General features: G+C 67.6%; 1 protein-coding gene and 3 non-coding genes across 4 annotated transcripts; 1 reads left to right on the plus strand and 3 right to left on the minus strand.

Annotated features, from left to right (window-relative positions):
• Positions 1-346: 346 nt before the first annotated feature.
• LOC144930443 (U1 spliceosomal RNA) lies at positions 347-510 on the minus strand. The gene has a single exon (XR_013635634.1). It is a non-coding gene; the product is annotated as a U1 spliceosomal RNA (small nuclear RNA).
• Positions 511-1,832: 1,322 nt separating this feature from the next.
• LOC144930442 (U2 spliceosomal RNA) lies at positions 1,833-2,025 on the minus strand. Its single transcript, XR_013635633.1, has one exon. It is a non-coding gene; the product is annotated as a U2 spliceosomal RNA (small nuclear RNA).
• A 4,943-nt stretch (positions 2,026-6,968) lies between these two features.
• Positions 6,969-7,132, plus strand: LOC144930444 (U1 spliceosomal RNA). Its single transcript, XR_013635635.1, has one exon. It is a non-coding gene; the product is annotated as a U1 spliceosomal RNA (small nuclear RNA).
• A 4,734-nt stretch (positions 7,133-11,866) lies between these two features.
• On the minus strand, positions 11,867-21,932 carry ATRAID (all-trans retinoic acid induced differentiation factor). The gene is made up of 7 exons (XM_078851998.1): positions 21,831-21,932; positions 19,697-19,821; positions 18,977-19,048; positions 17,956-18,027; positions 17,634-17,755; positions 13,183-13,283; positions 11,867-12,784 (listed from the first exon to the last, which is right to left on the minus strand). The coding sequence occupies exons 1-7, from the start codon at positions 21,930-21,932 to the stop codon at positions 12,680-12,682; spliced, it is 699 nt and encodes a 232-aa protein (XP_078708124.1). The 3' UTR covers positions 11,867-12,679.
• Between the last annotated feature and the right edge of the window lie 119 nt (positions 21,933-22,051).

The following is a 22,051-nucleotide window of genomic DNA, read 5'->3' on the forward strand; positions in this document are numbered from 1 at the left end:
CAGGAAGGCGACTGCCCCAGAGTCCTGCCTGGCTTCATGGGGAGCAGTTCCGAGCCCAGGCAAAGGCAGACCCAAGTGCAGGGCAAATCCAAAGTCCCAGGGAAAGACAAGACAGGAAAGCAATAAAGAAGCCAGCAGCCGGATCTCCCATTACCATCCGAGCTCTGCTCTCCAGAGCTCTCCCTTGTTGCACCGAAGCAAGGCCCCAGGCGGGTACTCGGCAGAACAGAGCCGTCAGGGGCAAAGCCGACAGTAACACACAGGGCCCCGCTTTCGCTCGCCGAGAACGTGCAGCGCCGCGCACGACCCCCCCCACGGAACCGTTTCTCTGTCTTTCACCGCACGCCAGGGGAGAGCGCGAACGCAGTCCCCCACTACCACAAATTATGCAGTCGAGTTTCCCGCATTTGGGGAAATCGCAGGGGTCAGCACACCCGCAGTGCAATGGATGAGCCTCGCCCTGGGAAAACCACCTTCCTGATCATGGTGTCTCCCCTGCCAGGTAAGTATGACTTGGGCAGCCCCGGCCGCCGCTCCCCCTCGCTCGCCCCACACTCTCAACCCACGGTGGGGCCCGCCGCGACACGCCCGCCGGACCCGCCCGCGCCGGCCCCCGCTGCCGCGACCTGCCCCGGGGTGTCCCCGGCCCCACCCTTCTCCCCGCCGAGCCCCGCCTGCCGAATTCGGGCCCCGCTCGGCAGCCGGCTCCCGCTCCCACAGTGCTCTGCTCGCACACAGATCTGCATACGGGCTCACGCGGCTCCGCCCCCTCTCGGGCCCCGCCCCCTGCCGGCCGGGCCGGGCGCTCTCCCCAGCCCCGCCTCCCCCGCGCTCCGAGCCCGCGGCCGCCCCTCCCCCTCCCCCGCCAGGCGCCCTGGCCCAAGGGCCGCCCGGTCCGGCCGGGCCCGATCCCCGCGGCGGGGTCCGAGCCGCCCCCGGCCTCAGTAACGCGCCAGAGCCCGGCGGCCCTAGAGCCGTAGCCGGCCCGGCCCCGGGTCCAGGCTCCCGGAGAGACCCGGGCACAGCCGGGATCGGGGCCCCGCCTCTGCCGGGGGGAGGTGGGGGGAAGACGCTGCGTTTCGCTTCCCCCTCCCCGAGGATGGTGCGAGACCCCAGTGACCCCCCCGTGAACCCTCTGAGGATGGTGCGAGACCCCAGGGACCCCTCAGTGACCTCCCCCCGAGGGGGGTGCGAGACCCCAGTGACCCCTCAGTGACCCCGTCGAGGGGGGTGCGAGACCCCAGTGACCCCCCAGTGACCCCGCCGAGGGGGGTGCGAGACACCAGTGACCCCTCAGTGACCCCCCCGAGGGGGGTGTGAGACCCCAGTGACCCCTCAGTGACCCCGCCAAGGGGGGTGCAAGACACCAGTGACCCCCCAGTGAACCCCTGAGGGGGGTGTGAGACCCCAGTGACCCCTCAGTGACCTCCCCCCCGAGGGGTGCGAGACCCCAGTGACCCCCCAGTGAACCCCCCCGGGGCTGGGTGCGATACACGAGTGACCCCCCGGAGGTAAATGTCTCTTCACCGGGGAGAGGAGGGAAAGAAGGATCCAAACCACGCCGTCAGTTCTGGGAAGTAGCTGAAGGAGAGCGGCTGAAGAACAAACTGGGAATAGACTGAGAAAGCAGCTGTTTAACTGACCTGCAAACAATGAGAAAGGAAAAGCTGCAAGAGCAGCCTTGCAACTCAGAGGCCTAAGAATAAGACGTTACTAATCGCGAACCAAAGAGTTACAAATGACTCAAAACCATCCGCTTAGTACAAACCAAATGTTAACACAGCCAACCGCACATTACTTCGCTGCTCTTCGACCATGAGATTCTCCCCATCGGGAGGTCCACCGTCCCTGCGGATTCAGTCCTGCAGCAACAGGGCGATGTGTGCTGTGGATGGAGCAAGCTGCTATTCCATCTCCCAGTTCCAAAAATCAGCTGAATAGATAGTCCTCGGACAGAGGAAGTAGCCACTATTAAAGTGATAAGAACAGATTTAAAATTTATAGTCAAGCTAATGTTAAAAGGATCTAAAATACAGGTTAATAAAAACATTTCTAGTCCTCTGTGTCTAATGCTTAAATTATCCAAAAATAGCAAGTTTGGTTTAAAAGGTCCTAAAAGGCCCATCATCCATAGTCCGATACTTGGTGAAACCTAGGGACAGAACACACACCAATGTGGGGATTGTGCCCTGCTTCTTAACAGTCTGCCCTGAGGTTGGCACTCCCAGCCACGAGCTACTGCGGACGGCTGGAGCCCTCTGATGGAGCAGTGGCTGGGTAGCAGATAGAACACAACGGATAGGAATAGATACTTTTCACAATGGAAAGGGGTAAATCGCAGGCTTCCAAAGTATGAGACGAGAGGACAGACCTTAGGGCTGGTCAGTTTAGACAAGAGATGACTAAGGAGGGTGTGACGGAGCAGGGAGTGGGGCGGATTGACCTGGGGATGTCGCAGGGGAGGTTTACTGGGACTGTCTGCATTGGGGATGGGATAGCAGGGTGGGGCTTCACTGGAGGGACTGATACCTGAGCCTGTCACCTGAGCCCAGGAGGGGGGTGGGGCCAGGTGACACCTTCTTCCTGGAGAAGAACAGGAGGACTTGTGGCTCCTTAGAGACTAACACATTTATTTGAGCATAAGGTTTCGTGAGCTACAGCACCTGGGAAACTGGACAACGGCTGGAGGAGGAGCCGGGGGGTGTGGCTGGGTGAGACAGCTGGAGGGGGTTTCAGTTTGGAGATGGCTGGGGAAAGAGAGGAAGGCCCAGAACTGGGGTCTGGCCTCCCTGTCCCCCAAGATGGACCTGACTGAGGGGTCCTGTTCGCTATAACTACAAGCTCTGTTTTGGACTGTGTTCCTGTCATCTAATAAACCTTCTGTGTTACTGGCTGGCTGAGAGTCATGGTGAACCGCAGGAAGTTGGGGGTGCAGGGCCCTGACTCCCCCACACTTCGTGACAACTAGGGATACGATACAGCACTGGTTCTCAACCGGTCATCTGCCAAAAGAAACTTTGCCTTGACCCACCTCCAACTCACCTCAGCAGGCCACTGAGCCCGTTTGCCTGGTTTGCGGGGGGGAGGGTCACAACAAAAAATCTCAGTATCCCTGCAGAAGAGAGATCTCCCCCTGCCATCGGTGAGGATTGCCTCACAGCCACTGACCCCATGAGCAGGCAGCAGCTAGCCAAGGAGACAAGACACTGCTCTGCCCTGCTACATTAGCAGGGGGAGGGGGAGCAGGGGACCCCGTGTGCTACCCCTGCTTCACGTCTGGATGGGGATCCGCAGGGCTGTGTATTTAATTTTAGAGGCCCCTGGTAAAAAAAGGGTTGAGAACTATAAAAGCATGAATGAGGTGGCTAAAATGAAGAGTGAAGTGTTATTTACCCTGTCCCACAATAAAGGTAGGGGGGACCCACCTGACGAAATTAATGTGCAGAACTCCCTGAGGGTGAAAAGTATCACTGGGTTCCACAGAGCATGAGATAAGTTAATAGAGACTAGGTCCATCAAGAGTTATTAGTGAAGTGGGTCAGTGATGCAATCCCATGCTTGAGGCAAGCCCTGAATCTGGGACTACACAGAGACTAGGAGTGGAAGATGAGGGTGGATTACTTCAAATTGTCCTGTTCTGTACACTCCACTGGGCTAGACGGACCATTGGTCTGACCCACTCTGGCCTTCTTACAGGAAATCATGGGGGTGAAAGAATTAATTGCTAATGAGCTCTGCTGCCTAAGGTCATCTAGAATAACCAGTATGAATACCCTTTTTGTACCATTAAATATTAACACAGAAAACATGGGGATTCGTTATTCTAATTCCTTCATTTGGGAATAAATTTATGCATGAAAAAAATGAAACATGAAAATATATCTGAAATTTATTTTCTACATTATATAAGCCTTGCCTTGGCAAATCACTAATGCCAAAAACGTATGAAACCAAACCAATAGATCAGTGGTTCCCAAACGTCAACAACCTGTGAACCCCTTTCACTAAAATGTCAAGTCTTGCGAACCCCCTCCTAAAAACGAATATTTCCAGGGATTTTCTCCTTTACCTGAGTATAAATTAGAAAAGCAGTGATCTTGGAAATAGAAAATTTGTTTTTATGACATGCTTATTGCATACCATTTATTATTATTATTCCTCATTACAGTATTTTTATTACGTTATGAAAACGGCAACACTCTTCCAAGAGCTCACTTTCGTAGCTTGTATCACTTGGAATAAGCCTGTTATAGGACAAGGCTCGTACGTTTCCTCCAGGAGTATCCGATGTGAAACAGCAGGAAGGGATTTAAGAAGCCAACTCAAAGAGGTCCCCCTATACAAGCACTCGGGTCTTGAGCAGTCCAGGCAGACAGCGCAGGTGAGAACAAAGCTTAAACTTGTTCTTCAGAATAATTTTAAAAACAACACTAGCTGCCTATTCAATTTTAAAAACAGCAAAAATATCCACCTCCCTTTCCATTTCTTCTAAGGAGTCTTGAAGTTTAGATCTCCTCAGTGCAATAGAGATGCTTGCTTTGACCTGCTCAGCTCTTGGAAGTCCCGGGGCCCCGGGCTGCTGGCCCTGGGCTGCCCGGGGTCCCTAGGGACAGCTCTGTCCGCCATGAGGGAATTTTCCCCAAGAACCCCCTGTCACATTTCACAAAGCCCAGGCTGGGAACCCCTGAGCTCGATGAATACAAAATAGCCCCTCGCCGGAGAAGGCCTTACGAGCACAAGCCCGAAACGACTGTCAAGTGCAGGCCTCAGAGCTCCGGTTTCCTTTCAACCACAGACGCGGCACGCCGTGAAGAGCAGAGCCTGCTCCTCTCACACCCAGGGAGAGCAGCCCCACCGAAGCGACGTCTCGGAACCTGAGGTAGACACTCGCAACTGCTCCTCTCCGCGGAACCCTTCGCTGCAGAGCGAAAGATCGACACGGGCTGCAGGAAAACCAGAGCCTGTGAAACGCGCCGGGGAGGCGCTGCCAGGGCCCCAGCGCGTTTTACCAAAGTCACGGTGAGGAGGCGGCCAGCCCGCGACTCCTCCTGCTTGCAGAGGAAATGTCACTGACCCGCTTCAGATCCTGAGTTTGCTCACCGGAACCGGGGACACTGGGAGCAAAACGAGCCCCTGGCCCCCTGCAGTGACACGGGCCAGGCAGGGACTAGGCGGGGGGGTCACTGGTGTCTCACACCCACCTCGGCGGGGTCACTGGGGGGTCACTGGTGTCTCGCACCCACCTTGGCAGGGTCACTGGGGGGTCACTGGTGTCTCGCACCCCCCTCGGGGGAGGTCACTGGGGGGTCACTGCTGTCTCGCACCCCCCTCAGCGGGGTCACTGGGGGTCACTGGTGTCTCGCACCCCCCTCGGGGGAGGTCACTGGGGGGTCACTGGTGTCTCGCACCCCCCTCAGCGGGGTCACTGGGGAGTCACTGGTGTCTCGCACCCCCCTCAGGGGGGTCACTGGTGTCTCGCACCCCTCTCAGGGGTTCACTGGGGGGTCATTGGTGTCTCGCACCCCCCTCGGGGGAGGTCACTGGGGTGTCACTGGTGTCTCACACCCCCCTCAGGGGTTCACTGGGGGGTCACTAGTGTCTCGCACCCCCCTCAGCGGGGTCACTGGGGGGTCACTGGTGTCTCACACCCCCCTCGGGGGAGGTCACTGGTGTCTCGCACCCCCCTCGAGGGAGGTCACTGGGGAGTCACTGGTGTCTCGCACCCCCCTCAGGGGTTCACTGGGGGGTCACTGGTGTCTCGCACCCCCCTCAGTGGGGTCACTGGGGGTCACTGGTGTCTCGCACCCACCTCGGCGGGGTCACTGGGGGGTCGCTGGTGTCTTGCACCTCACTGGGGGGTCACTGGTGTCTCGCACCCCCCTCAGGTGTTCACTGGGGGGTCACTGGTGTCTCACACCCCCCTCAGGTGTTCACTGGGGGGTCACTGGTGTCTCGCACCCCCTTCAGGGGGGTCACTGGGGGTCACTGGTGTCTCGCACCCACCTCGGCGGGTTCACTGGGGGGTCACTGGTGTCTCGCACCCCCTTCAGGGGGGTCACTGGGGGTCACTGGTGTCTCACACCCCCCTCGGGGGAGGTCACTGGGGGGTCACTGGTGTCTCGCACCCCCTCAGGGGTTCACTGGGGGGTCACTGGTGTCTCACACCCCCCTCGGGGGAGGTCACTGGGGGGTCACTGGTGTCTCGCACCCCCTCAGGGGTTCACTGGGGGGTCATTGGGGTCTCGCACCCCCCTTGGCGGGGTCACTGAGGGGTCACTGGGGTCTCGCACCCCCCTCGGGGGGAGGTCACTGAGGGGTCCCTGGGGTCTCGCACCATCCTCAGAGGGTTCACGGGGGGGTCACTGGGGTCTCGCACCATCCTCGGGGAGGGGGAAGCGAAACGCAGCGTCTTCCCCCCACCTCCCCCCGGCAGAGGCGGGGCCCCGATCCCGGCTGTGCCCGGGTCTCTCCGGGAGCCTGGACCCGGGGCCGGGCCGGCTACGGCTCTAGGGCCGCCGGGCTCTGGCGCGTTACTGAGGCCGGGGGCGGCTCGGACCCCGCCGCGGGGATCGGGCCCGGCCGGACCGGGCGGCCCTTGGGCCAGGGCGCCTGGCGGGGGAGGGGGAGGGGCGGCCGCGGGCTCGGAGCGCGGGGGAGGCGGGGCTGGGGAGAGCGCCCGGCCCGGCCGGCAGGGGGCGGGGCCCGAGAGGGGGCGGAGCCGCGTGAGCCCGTATGCAGATCTGTGTGCGAGCAGAGCACTGTGGGAGCGGGAGCCGGCTGCCGAGCGGGGCCCGAATTCGGCAGGCGGGGCTCGGCGGGGAGAAGGGTGGGGCCGGGGACACCCCGGGGCAGGTCGCGGCAGCGGGGGCCGGCGCGGGCGGGTCCGGCGGGCGTGTCGCGGCGGGCCCCACCGTGGGTTGAGAGTGTGGGGCGAGCGAGGGGGAGCGGCGGCCGGGGCTGCCCAAGTCATACTTACCTGGCAGGGGAGACACCATGATCAGGAAGGTGGTTTTCCCAGGGCGAGGCTCATCCATTGCACTGCGGGTGTGCTGACCCCTGCGATTTCCCCAAATGCGGGAAACTCGACTGCATAATTTGTGGTAGTGGGGGACTGCGTTCGCGCTCTCCCCTGGCGTGCGGTGAAAGACAGAGAAACGGTTCCGTGGGGGGGGTCGTGCGCGGCGCTGCACGTTCTCGGCGAGCGAAAGCGGGGCCCTGTGTGTTACTGTCGGGTCTGACCTCGGAGCATTCAGCCTCCTCTGCCCCTCCGTGCGCTTCCCCCAGCGAGTCCGCCCTGACGGGGTTGTGGGGAAGCCAAAGGGTCCTGCCCCCCAACTCCGCAGTCAGACGGGACTCTCAGCCAGCCAGTAAAACAGAGGTTTATTAGACGACAGGAACATGGTCTAACACAGAGCTTGTAGATGCAGAGAACAGGACCCCTCAGCTGGGTCCATTTTGGGGGGCAGGGAGCCAGACAACCCCGTCTGCCCTTCACTCCATGTCCCAGCCAGCCCCAAACTGAAACTCCCTCCAGCCCCTCCTCCTCTGGGCTTTGTTCCTTTCCGGGGCCAGGAGGTCACCTGATTCCTTTGTTCTCCAACCCTTTAGCTCTCACCTTGCAGGGGGGAAGGGCCCAGGCCATCAGTGGCCAGGAAACAGGGTGTCGGTCATTCTCTGTGTCCAGACCCCTGCACACACCTGCCCTCTAGGGCTCTGCAACGATCATACACCCTTATTCCACCCCCTAGATACTTAAGAACTGCCTAGGGGAAACTGAGGCACCCCCACAATATTCAGAGGAAACATTAAGAACAGTCCCGCTTCGTCACAGGGGGCCTTGGACCAGTGCCTTCTTTTGCCCTAAGGGGAGCTGCCTGGCTGCTCTGTCTCTTTCCCTGCTTGCAGCTTTTTCCCTTCCCTCCTTCTTGGGCTCTTCCTCCTCTGACGGCAGGGCGGCCTGTCGGAAATGCCTGTCTCACCTGGTCCCCTTGTCCAACGTGCAGGCTTACCCCCTGCCCTAGGGCCGCCTTGGCTTTTGCTCTCTGTTCTTTCTCTTGGGTTGGCAACCCAGTCTGTGCTACGGAGACTAGGCCGGCACAACCCCATGGTGGAGAAGGTCTTTCCCTCGCTTTAGGCCCACCGCCTCCCCGAATGCCCTTAGCTACGCTGGGGGTTAGGTCGGTGTAGCTGTGTCGCCCAGGAGCGGGTTTCCCTTTTACACACCCCTGACGGACGGAGCTATTTTGACTTAACTGTTCATCACGCACCAACCCTCAGGTCTAGTCTGCACGGGGAACATAAGTCCGGGCTGTGGGCGGAAGAATTCTTCTTTCCACCTCGTTCCCACCTTTCGGGGAGGTGGATGGCCTACGCCAACAAGAAAAACCCTCTCCAGGAACAGTGCCCTTCTGTTTGGGGAGACTATGCTGGGTCAAAAAAGAGGACTAGTCTAACTGCATCCGATGAAGTGAGCTGTAGCTCACGAAAGCTTATGCTCAGATAAATTGGTTAGTCGCTAAGGTGCCGCCAGTCCTCCTTTTCTTTTTGCGAATACAGACTGACACGGCTGTTACTCTGAAACTAGTCTAACTGTGTTTCTCTGTGACAAGGTGGACTCTGTATTGCGTCCCTGGTGTCTCCTCAGAGCCGTTGTGTTCTGAAATCTTTAGGAGTTTACTTCATTTATGATGAAATCTTGCTGTGCCTTTGTTCTCATTTTGAATGAGTAACTAGACATGAGCTTTTTTGGTGTGTTGTCGGAGGATTGTTTAAAAAGCTGGGATCCCGGTTTTGCTGCCTTTCCATTCCATTTCCTCTAAAAGCCCACTTAAAACCTCCACTTCCCACATAACTCTCTCCAGCGTACAGTCCTCTGGCACACACACGACAGGTACAGCTTCACTCAATCCCAGTCCAGTTCCTTGCTGTTTCCTGTCTAACCACTGCACACGTACGGTGTGTGCTCCCTACCCGGCTAGTCCCGCCACGCCTGAGAGGCCGGAGCGATTCCCCGCCGTGGCCCTGGATCGGCCCCAGCTGCGCTGCCAGCTCAGCCTGGCAGACACCGTCGCCTTCCAGCAGGGCCAGTGAGTGTGGCCAGGGGGCAGGGTGTGAGGGAGTGGGTCTCTGGAGGTGTGGGGGGGGCTGCTGGCCAGTGGGGGGGTCTCTTGGGGGGCAGTGGTGGAGGGTCTGTGTGGGGAGCTGCTGGGCATAGCAGTTCCAGGGAACGCTGGGCATCAGGAGTCCAGGGCTGTGTGGCACGGCCTGGGCCCACCCCCGAGGGGAAGGGGCAGGCTGGTAGCACAGGGCCGGGTGGGCCAGTGTGTGTCTGGCAACTGCTGGTTTGTAGACAGTGCCCTTGCGCTGGGCTGGGTGGAGCGGGGACGGCCCCACCATGCCATGCCCCATTGCCCCTGGCCGGCCTCTTGCTCTGGGGACTGACCCCCACCGTGCTGTGCTTCTTTGCCCCCAGGGGGCCCACAAAGGGGATCTGCTCAGTCCCCCCACCCCCACTATTAAACCAGCCCTGGGTGAACCTCAGGGAGTTCACCACTAACCCTGACCAAAAAGGAACATTCTGCTGCTGATTGAGGCCCCGCACCCCAGGGACGTCCCCGCCCAGTTAGAAGCACCGGGACAGAGCCCCACAGGTGCTGGGAAGCTAGGGAGGTACAGAGACCCCACGCGGTCAGCTAATCTCTGCCCAGCGCTTGCCCAGAGGGGCCAGGGGGTAACTGGGGAACAGCCTGGCTCCAGGGGACGTGGGATGACGTGACGGGGTTAGTGCAGTGAAAGGAGGGAGCTAGGTTACCTCCAGAATGCCCTCAATGCACCAGGCTGCACCAGCCGTCCCAGGAGTTGGGGCCTCAGCCCCCTTTGTAAGTGGGGTCCCGGTCCCAGAAACGCACCCATCGCCCTCTCCTCCTGCCCGTAGGTTGCCAAAGGCAGCCGGGGGCTCTGAGGCTGGTGCTGGGCCCTGCGGCTGGTGCTGGGCCCTGCAGAGGGCAGACGGTGGGGCAGAGGGCAGCACAGACTGGGCCTGTTCCCCCCAGGCCAGGCCTGTAGCAGTTGCAGCGGGGCTAGGCTTGGCCACGCTTTGACTCTCCTGTAGCTGCAGCCGGCCCCCCACTCAGCCCCTGGGGTTCAGTCATTGGACCCCACTCCCAGGGCTGCGCTGCTCGCTCCCCACAGCACCGACAGGGAGGCTGGGCCAGTGCTGGGATCCCCTCACTCTCAGCCCACCCGCTGGCCAGGAAGCCCCTTGGCTGGGGCAGGGAAGGAGCCCTCCCCCATCGCCGCTGCCCTCGTAACCCCTGGCACTGCTGGGGTGTGGGGCACCTGTGCACTGGGCAGAGGAGGCCTGTGCGGCTCCCTGCCCAGCCAGTGTCTCTCTGACTCCGGCACCTGCCTGATCCAGGTGCCGGGCAGCCCCGGTCCCGCTTTCTCTGCGGAACCAGGCCGTGGATCAGGGAGCCCCTCAGCCCAGCCTGGGGGGACCCCACCCTGTGTCACACAGGGAGGGTGAAGCCCCTGGGCTCCTGGCCCCAGTCATGGTCTCTGGGGCCCTCCCTTGCGCCACCCCGCCATGCGGGGGGCAAGCACAGGGGCTCTGCCCAGGGCGCTCAGTGCTGCAAGCTCCCGGAGCAGGTGCCAGGGCTGGCTGCACTTGGCATTTCTTGATGCTTCTAAGTAGCATGAAACCCCAGGCTGAGAACTTCTCCCCAGACACGATGGCAGCTGGGCCCCCTGCCCTGGGACACCCGTCAGCCCCCCACTCCAATGCTGGCTGTTGCAAAGGGCCTGGCTCCGGGAGTGCTCTGCCCCACGGGCCCACTCAGCTGATGTGCCATGGACCCGGCTACACAGAAAACAAGGCCCTGTATCGCGCTAGCTCTCTGGGAAACCCGGCTCAGCCCCTCCCCGACCCCTGGGAAGAGAGTCCAACGGGCAGTGCCCAGCAGCAGGCTGTGCCCGCCAGCCCACCAAGACAGCTGGCCTGGCAGTATGGCCCGACAGCCAGGAGCCTGTGGCAATTTCACACTGGGGGGCAGGGCAAGGCCCAGCTCTTGGCCCCTCCAGGAGAATGGGGGCCAGCAGCTCTCGCGGTCACCCTGCTCCCCAGGAGCTGCAGAGCTGGGCCAAGGCACCTCTCCAGGAGGCAGGCTCCAGGCCACCCAGCTGTGGAAGTGGAAACATCTGCTAGAAATCCCGCGTCCACATTTCCCTGCGCACGGCATTTCCTCTTCGTGCATGCACGGCATGGGGCTGGTGGCACGGGCCCAGGCTTCACCCCCGCATGCAGGCCGCTGGCTGGATCCTCAGCTTCCCGGCCCAGGCAGGGACACATGAACGCTCATCCACGCCCCCGCCCGCACTGCAGCCCCAGGGCAGGGAAAGGGACCAGGCTGGCGCTCACCTGTAGAAAGCTGGCCCACTGCAAAGCTTCAATGCAGATGCTGCCTCAGCTGCGGGGCCGCTCCCCGGCCGTGGGCAGCCCCCGCCCCAGGCAGGAGCTCCGGCCTTGGCAGAATTCTCCCCTCCAGCAAGCGCCGGCCACACCGTGCATTAGGGCACCATAACAGCAGTGCCGGGGCGGGGGGACTTCACATCCCTGATTCTGCCTCGTGCCAACCTGGCCGGAGAACAGAGGCGCTAAGGGACTGGCTGAAACTGTCCCCCAGCAGGAAAGGGCCCGAGAAGCCAGAGCAGCTCCACTGACCGGGGGGTTTCCCTGCTCTCAGTAGAGCAGCGGAGGGGAAACCCCAGCTGAGAACAAAGGCCTGGGGCGGGCTGGGCTCTGGCAGGCATGGGAACTCTCTCCCAGGGGAGCTGCTCAAGGAAGGGAGGCAGAGACAGAGCCTGAAAATGGGGTGCACTGCAGCTTGGTCAGCCTTTAATCCTCATTTCCCTGGCTACCCCAGGGCTGCCTGTGCCATGTGCCAGGCCACAGATACACCCGCCTGTCTGCCCGCGCTGGCTGGGTGTCCCTGCAGACACTGGGGGTGCTGCTCCCCCAGATGATACACGTCTCCCCAGAGTCTGTCCCAGACTCGCTGCCTGGAGCTCCTGGGGTGGGGTGGGGGGCTGCAGTCCCAGGGACCCAGTCTTAGGAGGAGGTGAGGCTGTGTGGCTCACCCTGGGGGAAGAGTGAGACCCCGGGGGCTCTGGCCCACTGAAGGGCTCCTCCCAGAGACTGTTCCCAGGCTGGGGCATAGCCCAGCCCTGTGGGTCCAAAACTTGGGGCGGAGGGTGTCAGACCCAGAAGCCTCCACTCCACAGGGGACCTTGCAGGCCAGCGCCCACGTCCTGCTCAGAGAAGATCTGTGCTCGGGGAGCGGGCTGCTCCCCAGCCGCAGGCTCCAAGTGGGTGTGAGCTGCGCAGAGCACCCTGCAGGAGACTCACCTTGAGGGGGCAGGGCAGTGAGATTGGGGGACCCTAGGGGTGGTCTGGGGAGGGGCAAGGTGGGATGCCCAGTGCAGGCTGGGGCTGGGTCTCCTCCACTGGCACAGAACGAGGGGGTGCAGGCAGCCAGCGCAGACCGTTCCAGGGCGCTGCCCCCCAGAGTCCATCGGCAGGCGAAGCGAGGGAGCCAACACAGCGAGCTCAGTGGCTGGGGAGAAGCCCCAGCACAAGCCCCCCAGCCCAGTCTCCGCCCTTCCCCCGTCCTCCAGGAGGGGTTCAGGAGGCCTTGGCTTTTCGGCGCTGGGTGCCCCAGGCCAGCAGGGACAGGGTGGTCATCACAGCTCCCAGGATCCCATAGAAGAGCAGCATGGGAAAGGTGCCCTGCAAAGCGAAGCCGGCGGGTGAGAATGACTGGGGGGCGGGGAAGGGAAGTCTGGGTGTCTGCTCCCCCCGCCCAGCGCACGTCTCCGGCCCTGGGGCCAGCCCAGAGGAGATTCCAGCCCTGGCTTGAGCTGCAGCAGCTCTTGCGTTGGCTCAGGATCCTGGCACGCAGCCAGCTGGAGTCCTGCGGCCTCCTGGCCACCCCCCCCCGATGAGGCTGGCGCTCCTTCAGCCAACGCTACGCCCTGAGCCCCCCTGCCGGAGAGCGCCAGATGCTACGGGGAGAGAGTCTGGATGGCCCCAGCCCCGGGGATCCCAGTGCTGCACCCTCCACACGTCTCCCCACAAGCGGAGATGGGCACCCGCCCGACACACGGCCAAGCCCCCCGGCCCCTCACCTCGCGCAGACACTTGTAGCCATGATAGCTCCCGGCGCACAGGCACTGGACGAGCCCAGGGCCGTCGGGGCTACACAGGGAGTTCTCCGGGCACAGCCAGGCTGAGCAGAACCAGACAAGAGACGAGGTTGGAACCGGGGCTGGGCCGAGACCCCCATGCTGCAGCAGGGAGCTACGCGCTGACAGTGTGGGGAAAGCCCAGCCCCTGGGGCTCGGCGGCGAGGGGTGCCCTTGCGGCGAGGTTCAGGGCACTGGGGGTGGGAGAACAGGCCCAGCCTGGTGGGGGAGGGCAGAGCCAGGCTGCCGAGGGCAGGGGCGGTGCTGGGCCCAGGCTGGGCGGTGGGGGGCTGTATTTCTGTTGCATGTTTCATTATGGGGTATGGCGGGGGAGCCCGGGGCAGGGAGGCGCGTGCAGGGAGGCGTGTGCAGGGTGGGTGGTGCTGGGCCCAGGCCGGGCGGGGGAGCCCGGGGCAGGGAGGCGCGTGCAGGGTGGGTGGTGCTGGGCCCAGGCCGGGCGGGGGAGCCCGGGGCAGGGAGGCGCGTGCAGGGAGGCGTGTGCAGGGTGGGTGGTGCTGGGCCCAGGCCGGGCGGGGGAGCCCGGGGCAGGGAGGCGCGTGCAGGGTGGGTGGTGCTGGACCCAGGCCGGGCGGGGGAGCCCGGGGCAGGGAGGCGCGTGCAGGGTGGGTGGTGCTGGGCCCAGGCCGGGCGGGAGGAGCCCGGGGCAGGGAGGCGCGTGCAGGGTGGGTGGTGCTGGGCCCAGGCCGGGCGGGGGAGCCCGGGGCAGGGAGGCGCGTGCAGGGAGGCGTGTGCAGGGTGGGTGGTGCTGGGCCCAGGCCGGGCGGGGGAGCCCGGGGCAGGGAGGCGCGTGCAGGGAGGCGCGTGCAGGGTGGGTGGTGCTGGGCCCAGGCCGGGCGGGGGAGCCCGGGGCAGGGAGGCGCGTGCAGGGTGGGTGGTGCTGGGCCCAGGCCGGGCGGGAGGAGCCCGGGGCAGGGAGGCGCGTGCAGGGTGGGTGGTGCTGGGCCCAGGCCGGGCGGGAGGAGCCCGGGGCAGGGAGGCGCGTGCAGGGTGGGTGGTGCTGGGCCCAGGCCGGGCGGGAGGAGCCCGGGGCAGGGAGGCGCGTGCAGGGTGGGTGGTGCTGGGCCCAGGCCGGGCGGGAGGAGCCCGGGGCAGGGAGGCGCGTGCAGGGTGGGTGGTGCTGGGCCCAGGCCGGGCGGGAGGAGCCCGGGGCAGGGAGGCGCGTGCAGGGTGGGTGGTGCTGGGCCCAGGCCGGGCGGGAGGAGCCCGGGGCAGGGAGGCGCGTGCAGGGTGGGTGGTGCTGGGCCCAGGCCGGGCGGGAGGAGCCCGGGGCAGGGAGGCGCGTGCAGGGTGGGTGGTGCTGGGCCCAGGCCGGGCGGGAGGAGCCCGGGGCAGGGAGGCGCGTGCAGGGTGGGTGGTGCTGGGCCCAGGCCGGGCGGGAGGAGCCCGGGGCAGGGAGGCGCGTGCAGGGTGGGTGGTGCTGGGCCCAGGCCGGGCGGGGAGCCCGGGGCAGGGAGGCGCGTGCAGGGTGGGTGGTGCTGGGCCCAGGCCGGGCGGGGGAGCCCGGGGCAGGGAGGCGCGTGCAGGGTGGGTGGTGCTGGGCCCAGGCCGGGCGGGGGAGCCCGGGGCAGGGAGGCGCGTGCAGGGTGGGTGGTGCTGGGCCCAGGCCGGGCGGGGGAGCCCGGGGCAGGGAGGCGCGTGCAGGGTGGGTGGTGCTGGGCCCAGGCCGGGCGGGGGAGCCCGGGGCAGGGAGGCGCGTGCAGGGTGGGTGGTGCTGGGCCCAGGCCGGGCGGGGGAGCCCGGGGCAGGGAGGCGCGTGCAGGGTGGGTGGTGCTGGGCCCAGGCCGGGCGGGGGAGCCCGGGGCAGGGAGGCGCGTGCAGGGTGGGTGGTGCTGGGCCCAGGCCGGGCGGGAGGAGCCCGGGGCAGGGAGGCGCGTGCAGGGTGGGTGGTGCTGGGCCCAGGCCGGGCGGGAGGAGCCCGGGGCAGGGAGGCGCGTGCAGGGTGGGTGGTGCTGGGCCCAGGCCGGGCGGGGGAGCCCGGGGCAGGGAGGCGCGTGCAGGGTGGGTGGTGCTGGGCCCAGGCCGGGCGGGGGAGCCCGGGGCAGGGAGGCGCGTGCAGGGTGGGTGGTGCTGGGCCCAGGCCGGGCGGGAGGAGCCCGGGGCAGGGAGGCGCGTGCAGGGTGGGTGGTGCTGGGCCCAGGCCGGGCGGGGGAGCCCGGGGCAGGGAGGCGCGTGCAGGGTGGGTGGTGCTGGGCCCAGGCCGGGCGGGGGAGCCCGGGGCAGGGAGGCGCGTGCAGGGAGGCGTGTGCAGGGTGGGTGGTGCTGGGCCCAGGCCGGGCGGGGGAGCCCGGGGCAGGGAGGCGCGTGCAGGGTGGGTGGTGCTGGGCCCAGGCCGGGCGGGGGAGCCCGGGGCAGGGAGGCGCGTGCAGGGTGGGTGGTGCTGGGCCCAGGCTGGGCGGGGGAGCCCGGGGCAGGGAGGCGCGTGCAGGGAGGCGTGTGCAGGGTGGGTGGTGCTGGGCCCAGGCCGGGCGGGGGAGCCCGGGGCAGGGAGGCGCGTGCAGGGTGGGTGGTGCTGGGCCCAGGCCGGGCGGGAGGAGCCCGGGGCAGGGAGGCGCGTGCAGGGTGGGTGGTGCTGGGCCCAGGCCGGGCGGGAGGAGCCCGGGGCAGGGAGGCGCGTGCAGGGTGGGTGGTGCTGGGCCCAGGCCGGGCGGGAGGAGCCCGGGGCAGGGAGGCGCGTGCAGGGTGGGTGGTGCTGGGCCCAGGCCGGGCGGGAGGAGCCCGGGGCAGGGAGGCGCGTGCAGGGTGGGTGGTGCTGGGCCCAGGCCGGGCGGGAGGAGCCCGGGGCAGGGAGGCGCGTGCAGGGTGGGTGGTGCTGGGCCCAGGCCGGGCGGGGGAGCCCGGGGCAGGGAGGCGCGTGCAGGGTGGGTGGTGCTGGGCCCAGGCCGGGCGGGGGAGCCCGGGGCAGGGAGGCGCGTGCAGGGTGGGTGGTGCTGGGCCCAGGCCGGGCGGGGGAGCCCGGGGCAGGGAGGCGCGTGCAGGGTGGGTGGTGCTGGGCCCAGGCCGGGCGGGGGAGCCCGGGGCAGGGAGGCGCGTGCAGGGTGGGTGGTGCTGGGCCCAGGCCGGGCGGGGGAGCCCGGGGCAGGGAGGCGCGTGCAGGGTGGGTGGTGCTGGGCCCAGGCTGGGCGGGAGGAGCCCGGGGCAGGGAGGCGCGTGCAGGGTGGGTGGTGCTGGGCCCAGGCCGGGCGGGGGAGCCCGGGGCAGGGAGGCGCGTGCAGGGTGGGTGGTGCTGGGCCCAGGCCGGGCGGGAGGAGCCCGGGGCAGGGAGGCGCGTGCAGGGTGGGTGGTGCTGGGCCCAGGCCGGGCGGGGGAGCCCGGGGCAGGGAGGCGCGTGCAGGGTGGGTGGTGCTGGGCCGAGGCCGGGCGGGAGGAGCCCGGGGCAGGGAGGCGCGTGCAGGGTGGGTGGTGCTGGGCCCAGGCCGGGCGGGGGAGCCCGGGGCAGGGAGGCGCGTGCAGGGTGGGTGGTGCTGGGCCCAGGCCGGGCGGGGGAGCCCGGGGCAGGGAGGCGCGTGCAGGGTGGGTGGTGCTGGGCCCAGGCCGGGCGGGGGAGCCCGGGGCAGGGAGGCGCGTGCAGGGTGGGTGGTGCTGGGCCCAGGCTGGGCGGGGGAGCCCGGGGCAGGGAGGCGCGTGCAGGGAGGCGTGTGCAGGGTGGGTGGTGCTGGGCCCAGGCCGGGCGGGGGAGCCCGGGGCAGGGAGGCGCGTGCAGGGTGGGTGGTGCTGGGCCCAGGCCGGGCGGGGGAGCCCGGGGCAGGGAGGCGCGTGCAGGGTGGGTGGTGCTGGGCCCAGGCCGGGCGGGGGAGCCCGGGGCAGGGAGGCGCGTGCAGGGTGGGTGGTGCTGGGCCCAGGCCGGGCGGGGGAGCCCGGGGCAGGGAGGCGCGTGCAGGGAGGCGTGTGCAGGGTGGGTGGTGCTGGGCCCAGGCCGGGCGGGGGAGCCCGGGGCAGGGAGGCGCGTGCAGGGTGGGTGGTGCTGGGCCCAGGCCGGGCGGGGGAGCCCGGGGCAGGGAGGCGCATGCAGGGAGGCGCGTGCAGGGTGGGTGGTGCTGGGCCCAGGCCGGGCGGGGGAGCCCGGGGCAGGGAGGCACGCATGGAGGCAGCACTGGACAAAGGCTAGCAGCAGGAGCGGGGGGTGGGTCTGTATTTCTGTTGCATGTTCCATTGCAGGTGGTGGTGAGGGAGCCCTGCCCTGGACACCTGCCCGGGATCCTGCCCCTGGTGCCTCCCAGTTCAGCTGCCATGGGTCTTCCAGCCTGGGGCCTCAGGGGAGCAGTCATGGGGGCCCTCACCCCAGCACCTTTCCAAGCCCCCCAACCCATCCTGTGGCCCTCCCCACTCCTTCCTGGGCCCCCCAATACTGAGCCCCTCTCTCCCCTGCACTGTACCAAGCTCCCCCGAGCTGTTGCAGGGGTTCCTCTGCCCCTGGCAGGTTCGACTGTCCCTGTGGGTGGTGATGCGGTCCCAGGCCATACTCCCTCCAGGGCACTCCAGGGCAAGCGGCAAGGATCTGGACAAGAGACAGTCAGAGGTGGGGGGCAGAGCACCCAGCCACGTGCTCACAGGAGCAGGGCTGCTCTGAGCCCCTTTCCCCAAGTCTCCCTGCTGAGCCCCTATCCATGCCCCCCTTTTCCTCCCAGCAGGACAGCACTGGTGCCCTCCTTGCCCCCAGGCCACAGGGCTGCAGGCCCCACCCAGCACGGCACTCACATGCTCTGCAGCCTGGTGAAGCCCTGGAAGGAGGCGTTGGGGATGTTCTCCAGGGGGTTCTCTGTCAGGTCACTGCAAACAGATGGATCCCTCAGCATTAACCCTCCGCTCCCCCCGCTGCACCCAGGGCCTGCCCAGCACCCTGGGAGAACATGCGCACTCAGGCCTTCCCCCAGCCTGGAAAGAGCGCTTTCCCTGGGGCTGGGGTCCCCTCCCCACCCTAGACAGGGCTCTGGGCTGGGACTCTGGCTGCTATTCCCGCTCTGCCCCCGCCCTGTTGTGAGACCTCAGGAGAGTCTCTGCCCTGCCTGGGTCTGTCTTGTCTTGTCTCCCCTCCCACCCCACCCAGTCCTATCAGACTGGGGCCATCCATCCCAGCGAGACTAGTGCCCAGCACAATGGGACCCTCTAGGTCCAGGGTGAGGCTGTAACAAGGGCTGGGCGAGCAGGCGCACCAGGCCACCCCCCAACTCCTGGGGAGGATCCCCCAGCATTCCTGTGCCTTCACTCCTGGGGGGAAGGGGGGTGTTGCACTGCAGGGACCTGCCATAGTTAACAAAGGGGGAAGGGAGCATAACACACCCCCAGAGGGCACAGCTCCCACACCCAGGAGCACAGAGACCAGCATTCAGAGCAGCCAGCTGGGCAGGAGGGATGGGAGGCCAGAGCAGGAGTCAGGCACAAAGCTATTCCCCCAGCAGAGGGGGGCCTGGCTGGGGGAGCACCGAGGAGGGGCTGGGCGCTTCACTGCTCTCCAGCAGGGAGATGGGGCAGGGACCATCCCCCCAGTGAGTGCAGAACAAGCTCAGGCTCGTGCTGAGAGGGGACGGTCTAGTCCCCCCTCGCCCTTCTCCAGCAGTCTGTGGGGGATGGTGATGCAGCAGGTCCCGAGCCAGAGGAGCACAGAGGGTCTGGGGTTTGCACCCAGCCTCTCCCCGGCAAGGAGCTCCCTCCCCACCCCTTGCTCTAGAGCTTGAATTCCCAGGCCTCCCTACAGCCCCAGCGCGGTGGTTGGACTCACATGACAACAGCAGCACTGGCATCCGGGAACCCAGCACAGAGGAGCGTCAGGGAGCAGTTGCCCAGATCCAGCCTGGGGAAAGCAGAACTGTCAGAGGCACTGGGAGCCCCAATGCACCCCCACAAATGCTATCCCCTCCCCTATCCCTTCCTCCTCCCACCTGCCCTGCACATGACTCCATACACCCCGCCCCACCCCTTCCTTCTCCATGCAACCCAAGGCCTCCCTCTCCCCACCCCAACATTTCCCCTGTCCAAGGCAGGCACAAGGCCGGAGGGTCTGAGCTGGGCAGGGCTGGCTCCGTGAAGGGCTTTGCTGCCTTTCACACTCGGAGGCAGGGAGCTCCTACTGGCAACAGCAGATTCTGGGCTCTCCCGACCTGCACTTGGTTCTTCTGGGATGCAGAAACCCAGGTGGTGTCGCCTATGGGGGCTGCTCCCTGCCCCCCCAGGAACTCAGCAGATGTAGGGGTGAGGCACCCCCCTGCCCAAGTCTGCGCCTCTCCTACATATCTCACAACCAGCCGCCCCCTCAGCCTGGCAGCAGAGACCCACTGGGGCCCGGGCGCTGCCAACGCCCAGAACATGACCTCTGGGGGTAGACGTCCCGGCTGCCCCATTGCTGGCTGCTCACCCTGGTCTCGCTCGCCTGGGGGCCGCGCGTGCCCAGGGCCCACTGCCCTGCCAGGCACAGGGGCGCCCCGCTCGTTCGCTCACTCACCCCACGATGGCACCCGGCTCCGGGCCGACGCAGCAGCGTCCCCGCAGCTCCAAGGCCGGGTGCGCCCTGCAGTAACTGGCCACGCTGGAGCCGTTCCGCGCCGGGCCCGGGCAGCAGCCGCACACCTGGGGGGGGGAGGGCAGGGGGAGTCAGGGGCCGAGCAGCCCCCCAAACTCTCCAGCCACCCCCGCGGTGCCTGGCCCCACTCCGGGGGTGATCCCAGCCCGCAACTGCCTGAGCTCAGCCCGGCCCCACGCAGCGTCCGGCCAGAGCGCGGTGCCCCCGGCATCCCCGGACCGGACCGCGCCGACCGGGCAGGGTCCGGCCAGACACCCGGGTCCCCGGAACGGACCGGGCCAAGCCGACCGGGCAGGGTCCGGCCAGACACCCGGGTCCCCGGACCGGACCGGGCCAAGCCCCCACCCCCAGCAGGGTCCGGCCAGACACCGGGGTCCCCGGACCGGACCGGGCCAAGCCCCCACCCCCAGCAGGGTCCGGCCAGACACCGGGTCCCCGGACCGGACCGGGCCAAGCCCCCACCCCCAGCAGGGTCCGGCCAGACACCGGGGTCCCCGGACCGGGCCAAGCCCCCCCCCGGCAGGGTCCGGCCAGACACCGGGGTCCCCGGACCGGGCCGGGCCAAGCCCCCACCCCCAGCAGGGTCCGGCCAGACACCGGGGTCCCCGGACCGGGCCAAGCCCCCCCCCCGGCAGCGTCCGGCCAGACACCGGGGTCCCCGGACCGGGCCAAGCCCCCCCCCGGCAGGGTCCGGCCAGACACCGGGTCCCCGGACCGGACCGGGCCAAGCCCCCACCCCCAGCAGGGTCCGGCCAGATACCGGGGTCCCCGGACCGGGCCAAGCCCCCCCCCGGCAGGGTCCGGCCAGACACCGGGGTCCCCGGACCGGGCCAAGCCCCCACCCCCAGCAGGGTCCGGCCAGACACCGGGGTCCCCAGACCGGGCCAAGCCCCCACCCCCAGCAGGGTCCGGCCAGACACCCGGGTCCCCGGACCGGGCCAAGCCCCCCCGGCAGGGTCCGGCCAGACACCGGGGTCCCCGGACCGGGCCAAGCCCCCCCCCTCCCCCCCGGCAGGGTCCGGCCAGACACCGGGGTCCCCGGACCGGACCGGGCCAAGCCCCCACCCCCGGCAGGGTCCGGCCAGACACCGGGGTCCCCGGACCGGGCCAAGCCCCCACCCCCAGCAGGGTCCGGCCAGACACCGGGGGTCCCCGGACCGGGCCAAGCCCCCCCCCAGCAGGGTCCGGCCAGACACCGGGGTCCCCGGACCGGGCCAAGCCCCCCCCCGGCAGCGTCCGGCCAGACACCGGGGTCCCCGGACCGGGCCAAGCCCCCCCCCCGGCAGGGTCCGGCCAGACACCGGGTCCCCGGACCGGACCGGGCCAAGCCCCCACCCCCAGCAGGGTCCGGCCAGATACCGGGGTCCCCGGACCGGGCCAAGCCCCCCCCCGGCAGGGTCCGGCCAGACACCGGGGTCCCCGGACCGGGCCAAGCCCCCACCCCCAGCAGGGTCCGGCCAGACACCGGGGTCCCCGGACCGGGCCAAGCCCCCACCCCCAGCAGGGTCCGGCCAGACACCCGGGTCCCCGGACCGGGCCAAGCCCCCCCGGCAGGGTCCGGCCAGACACCGGGGTCCCCGGACCGGGCCAAGCCCCCCCCCTCCCCCCGGCAGGGTCCGGCCAGACACCGGGGTCCCCGGACCGGACCGGGCCAAGCCCCCACCCCCGGCAGGGTCCGGCCAGACACCGGGGTCCCCGGACCGGGCCAAGCCCCCACCCCCAGCAGGGTCCGGCCAGACACCGGGGTCCCCGGACCGGGCCAAGCCCCCACCCCCAGCAGGGTCCGGCCAGACACCCGGGTCCCCGGACCGGACCGGGCCAAGCCCCCCCCGGCAGGGTCCGGCCAGACACCGGGGTCCCCGGACCGGACCGGGCCAAGCCCTCACCCCCAGCAGGGTCCGGCCAGACACCGGGGTCCCCGGACCGGGCCAAGCCCCCACCCCCAGCAGGGTCCGGCCAGACACCCGGGTCCCCGGACCGGACCGGGCCAAGCCCCCCCCGGCAGGGTCCGGCCAGACACCGGGGTCCCCGGACCGGACCGGGCCCCCGCCCTCACCGGGCTCCGCCCCCCCGCGCCGCCCCGCCAGGCCGCCAGCCCGAGCAGCAGCCGCAGGACCCAGGCGCGGCGCCCCGGCCCGCTCGCCCCCGGACACCCCATTTCCCGTTCGGAAGCGACACGTGACGCGGACGCGGGTCCTGTGACGCGCGCTGCCCCTCTGGCGTCACATGATCGCGGCCGGCGCGTCACGTGGCACCTCCCGCCCGGCGCCGAAGGAG

This window comes from Lepidochelys kempii, chromosome 3 (genome assembly GCF_965140285.1).
Source record: "Lepidochelys kempii isolate rLepKem1 chromosome 3, rLepKem1.hap1, whole genome shotgun sequence".
Lineage (NCBI taxonomy): Eukaryota > Metazoa > Chordata > Testudines > Cheloniidae > Lepidochelys > Lepidochelys kempii.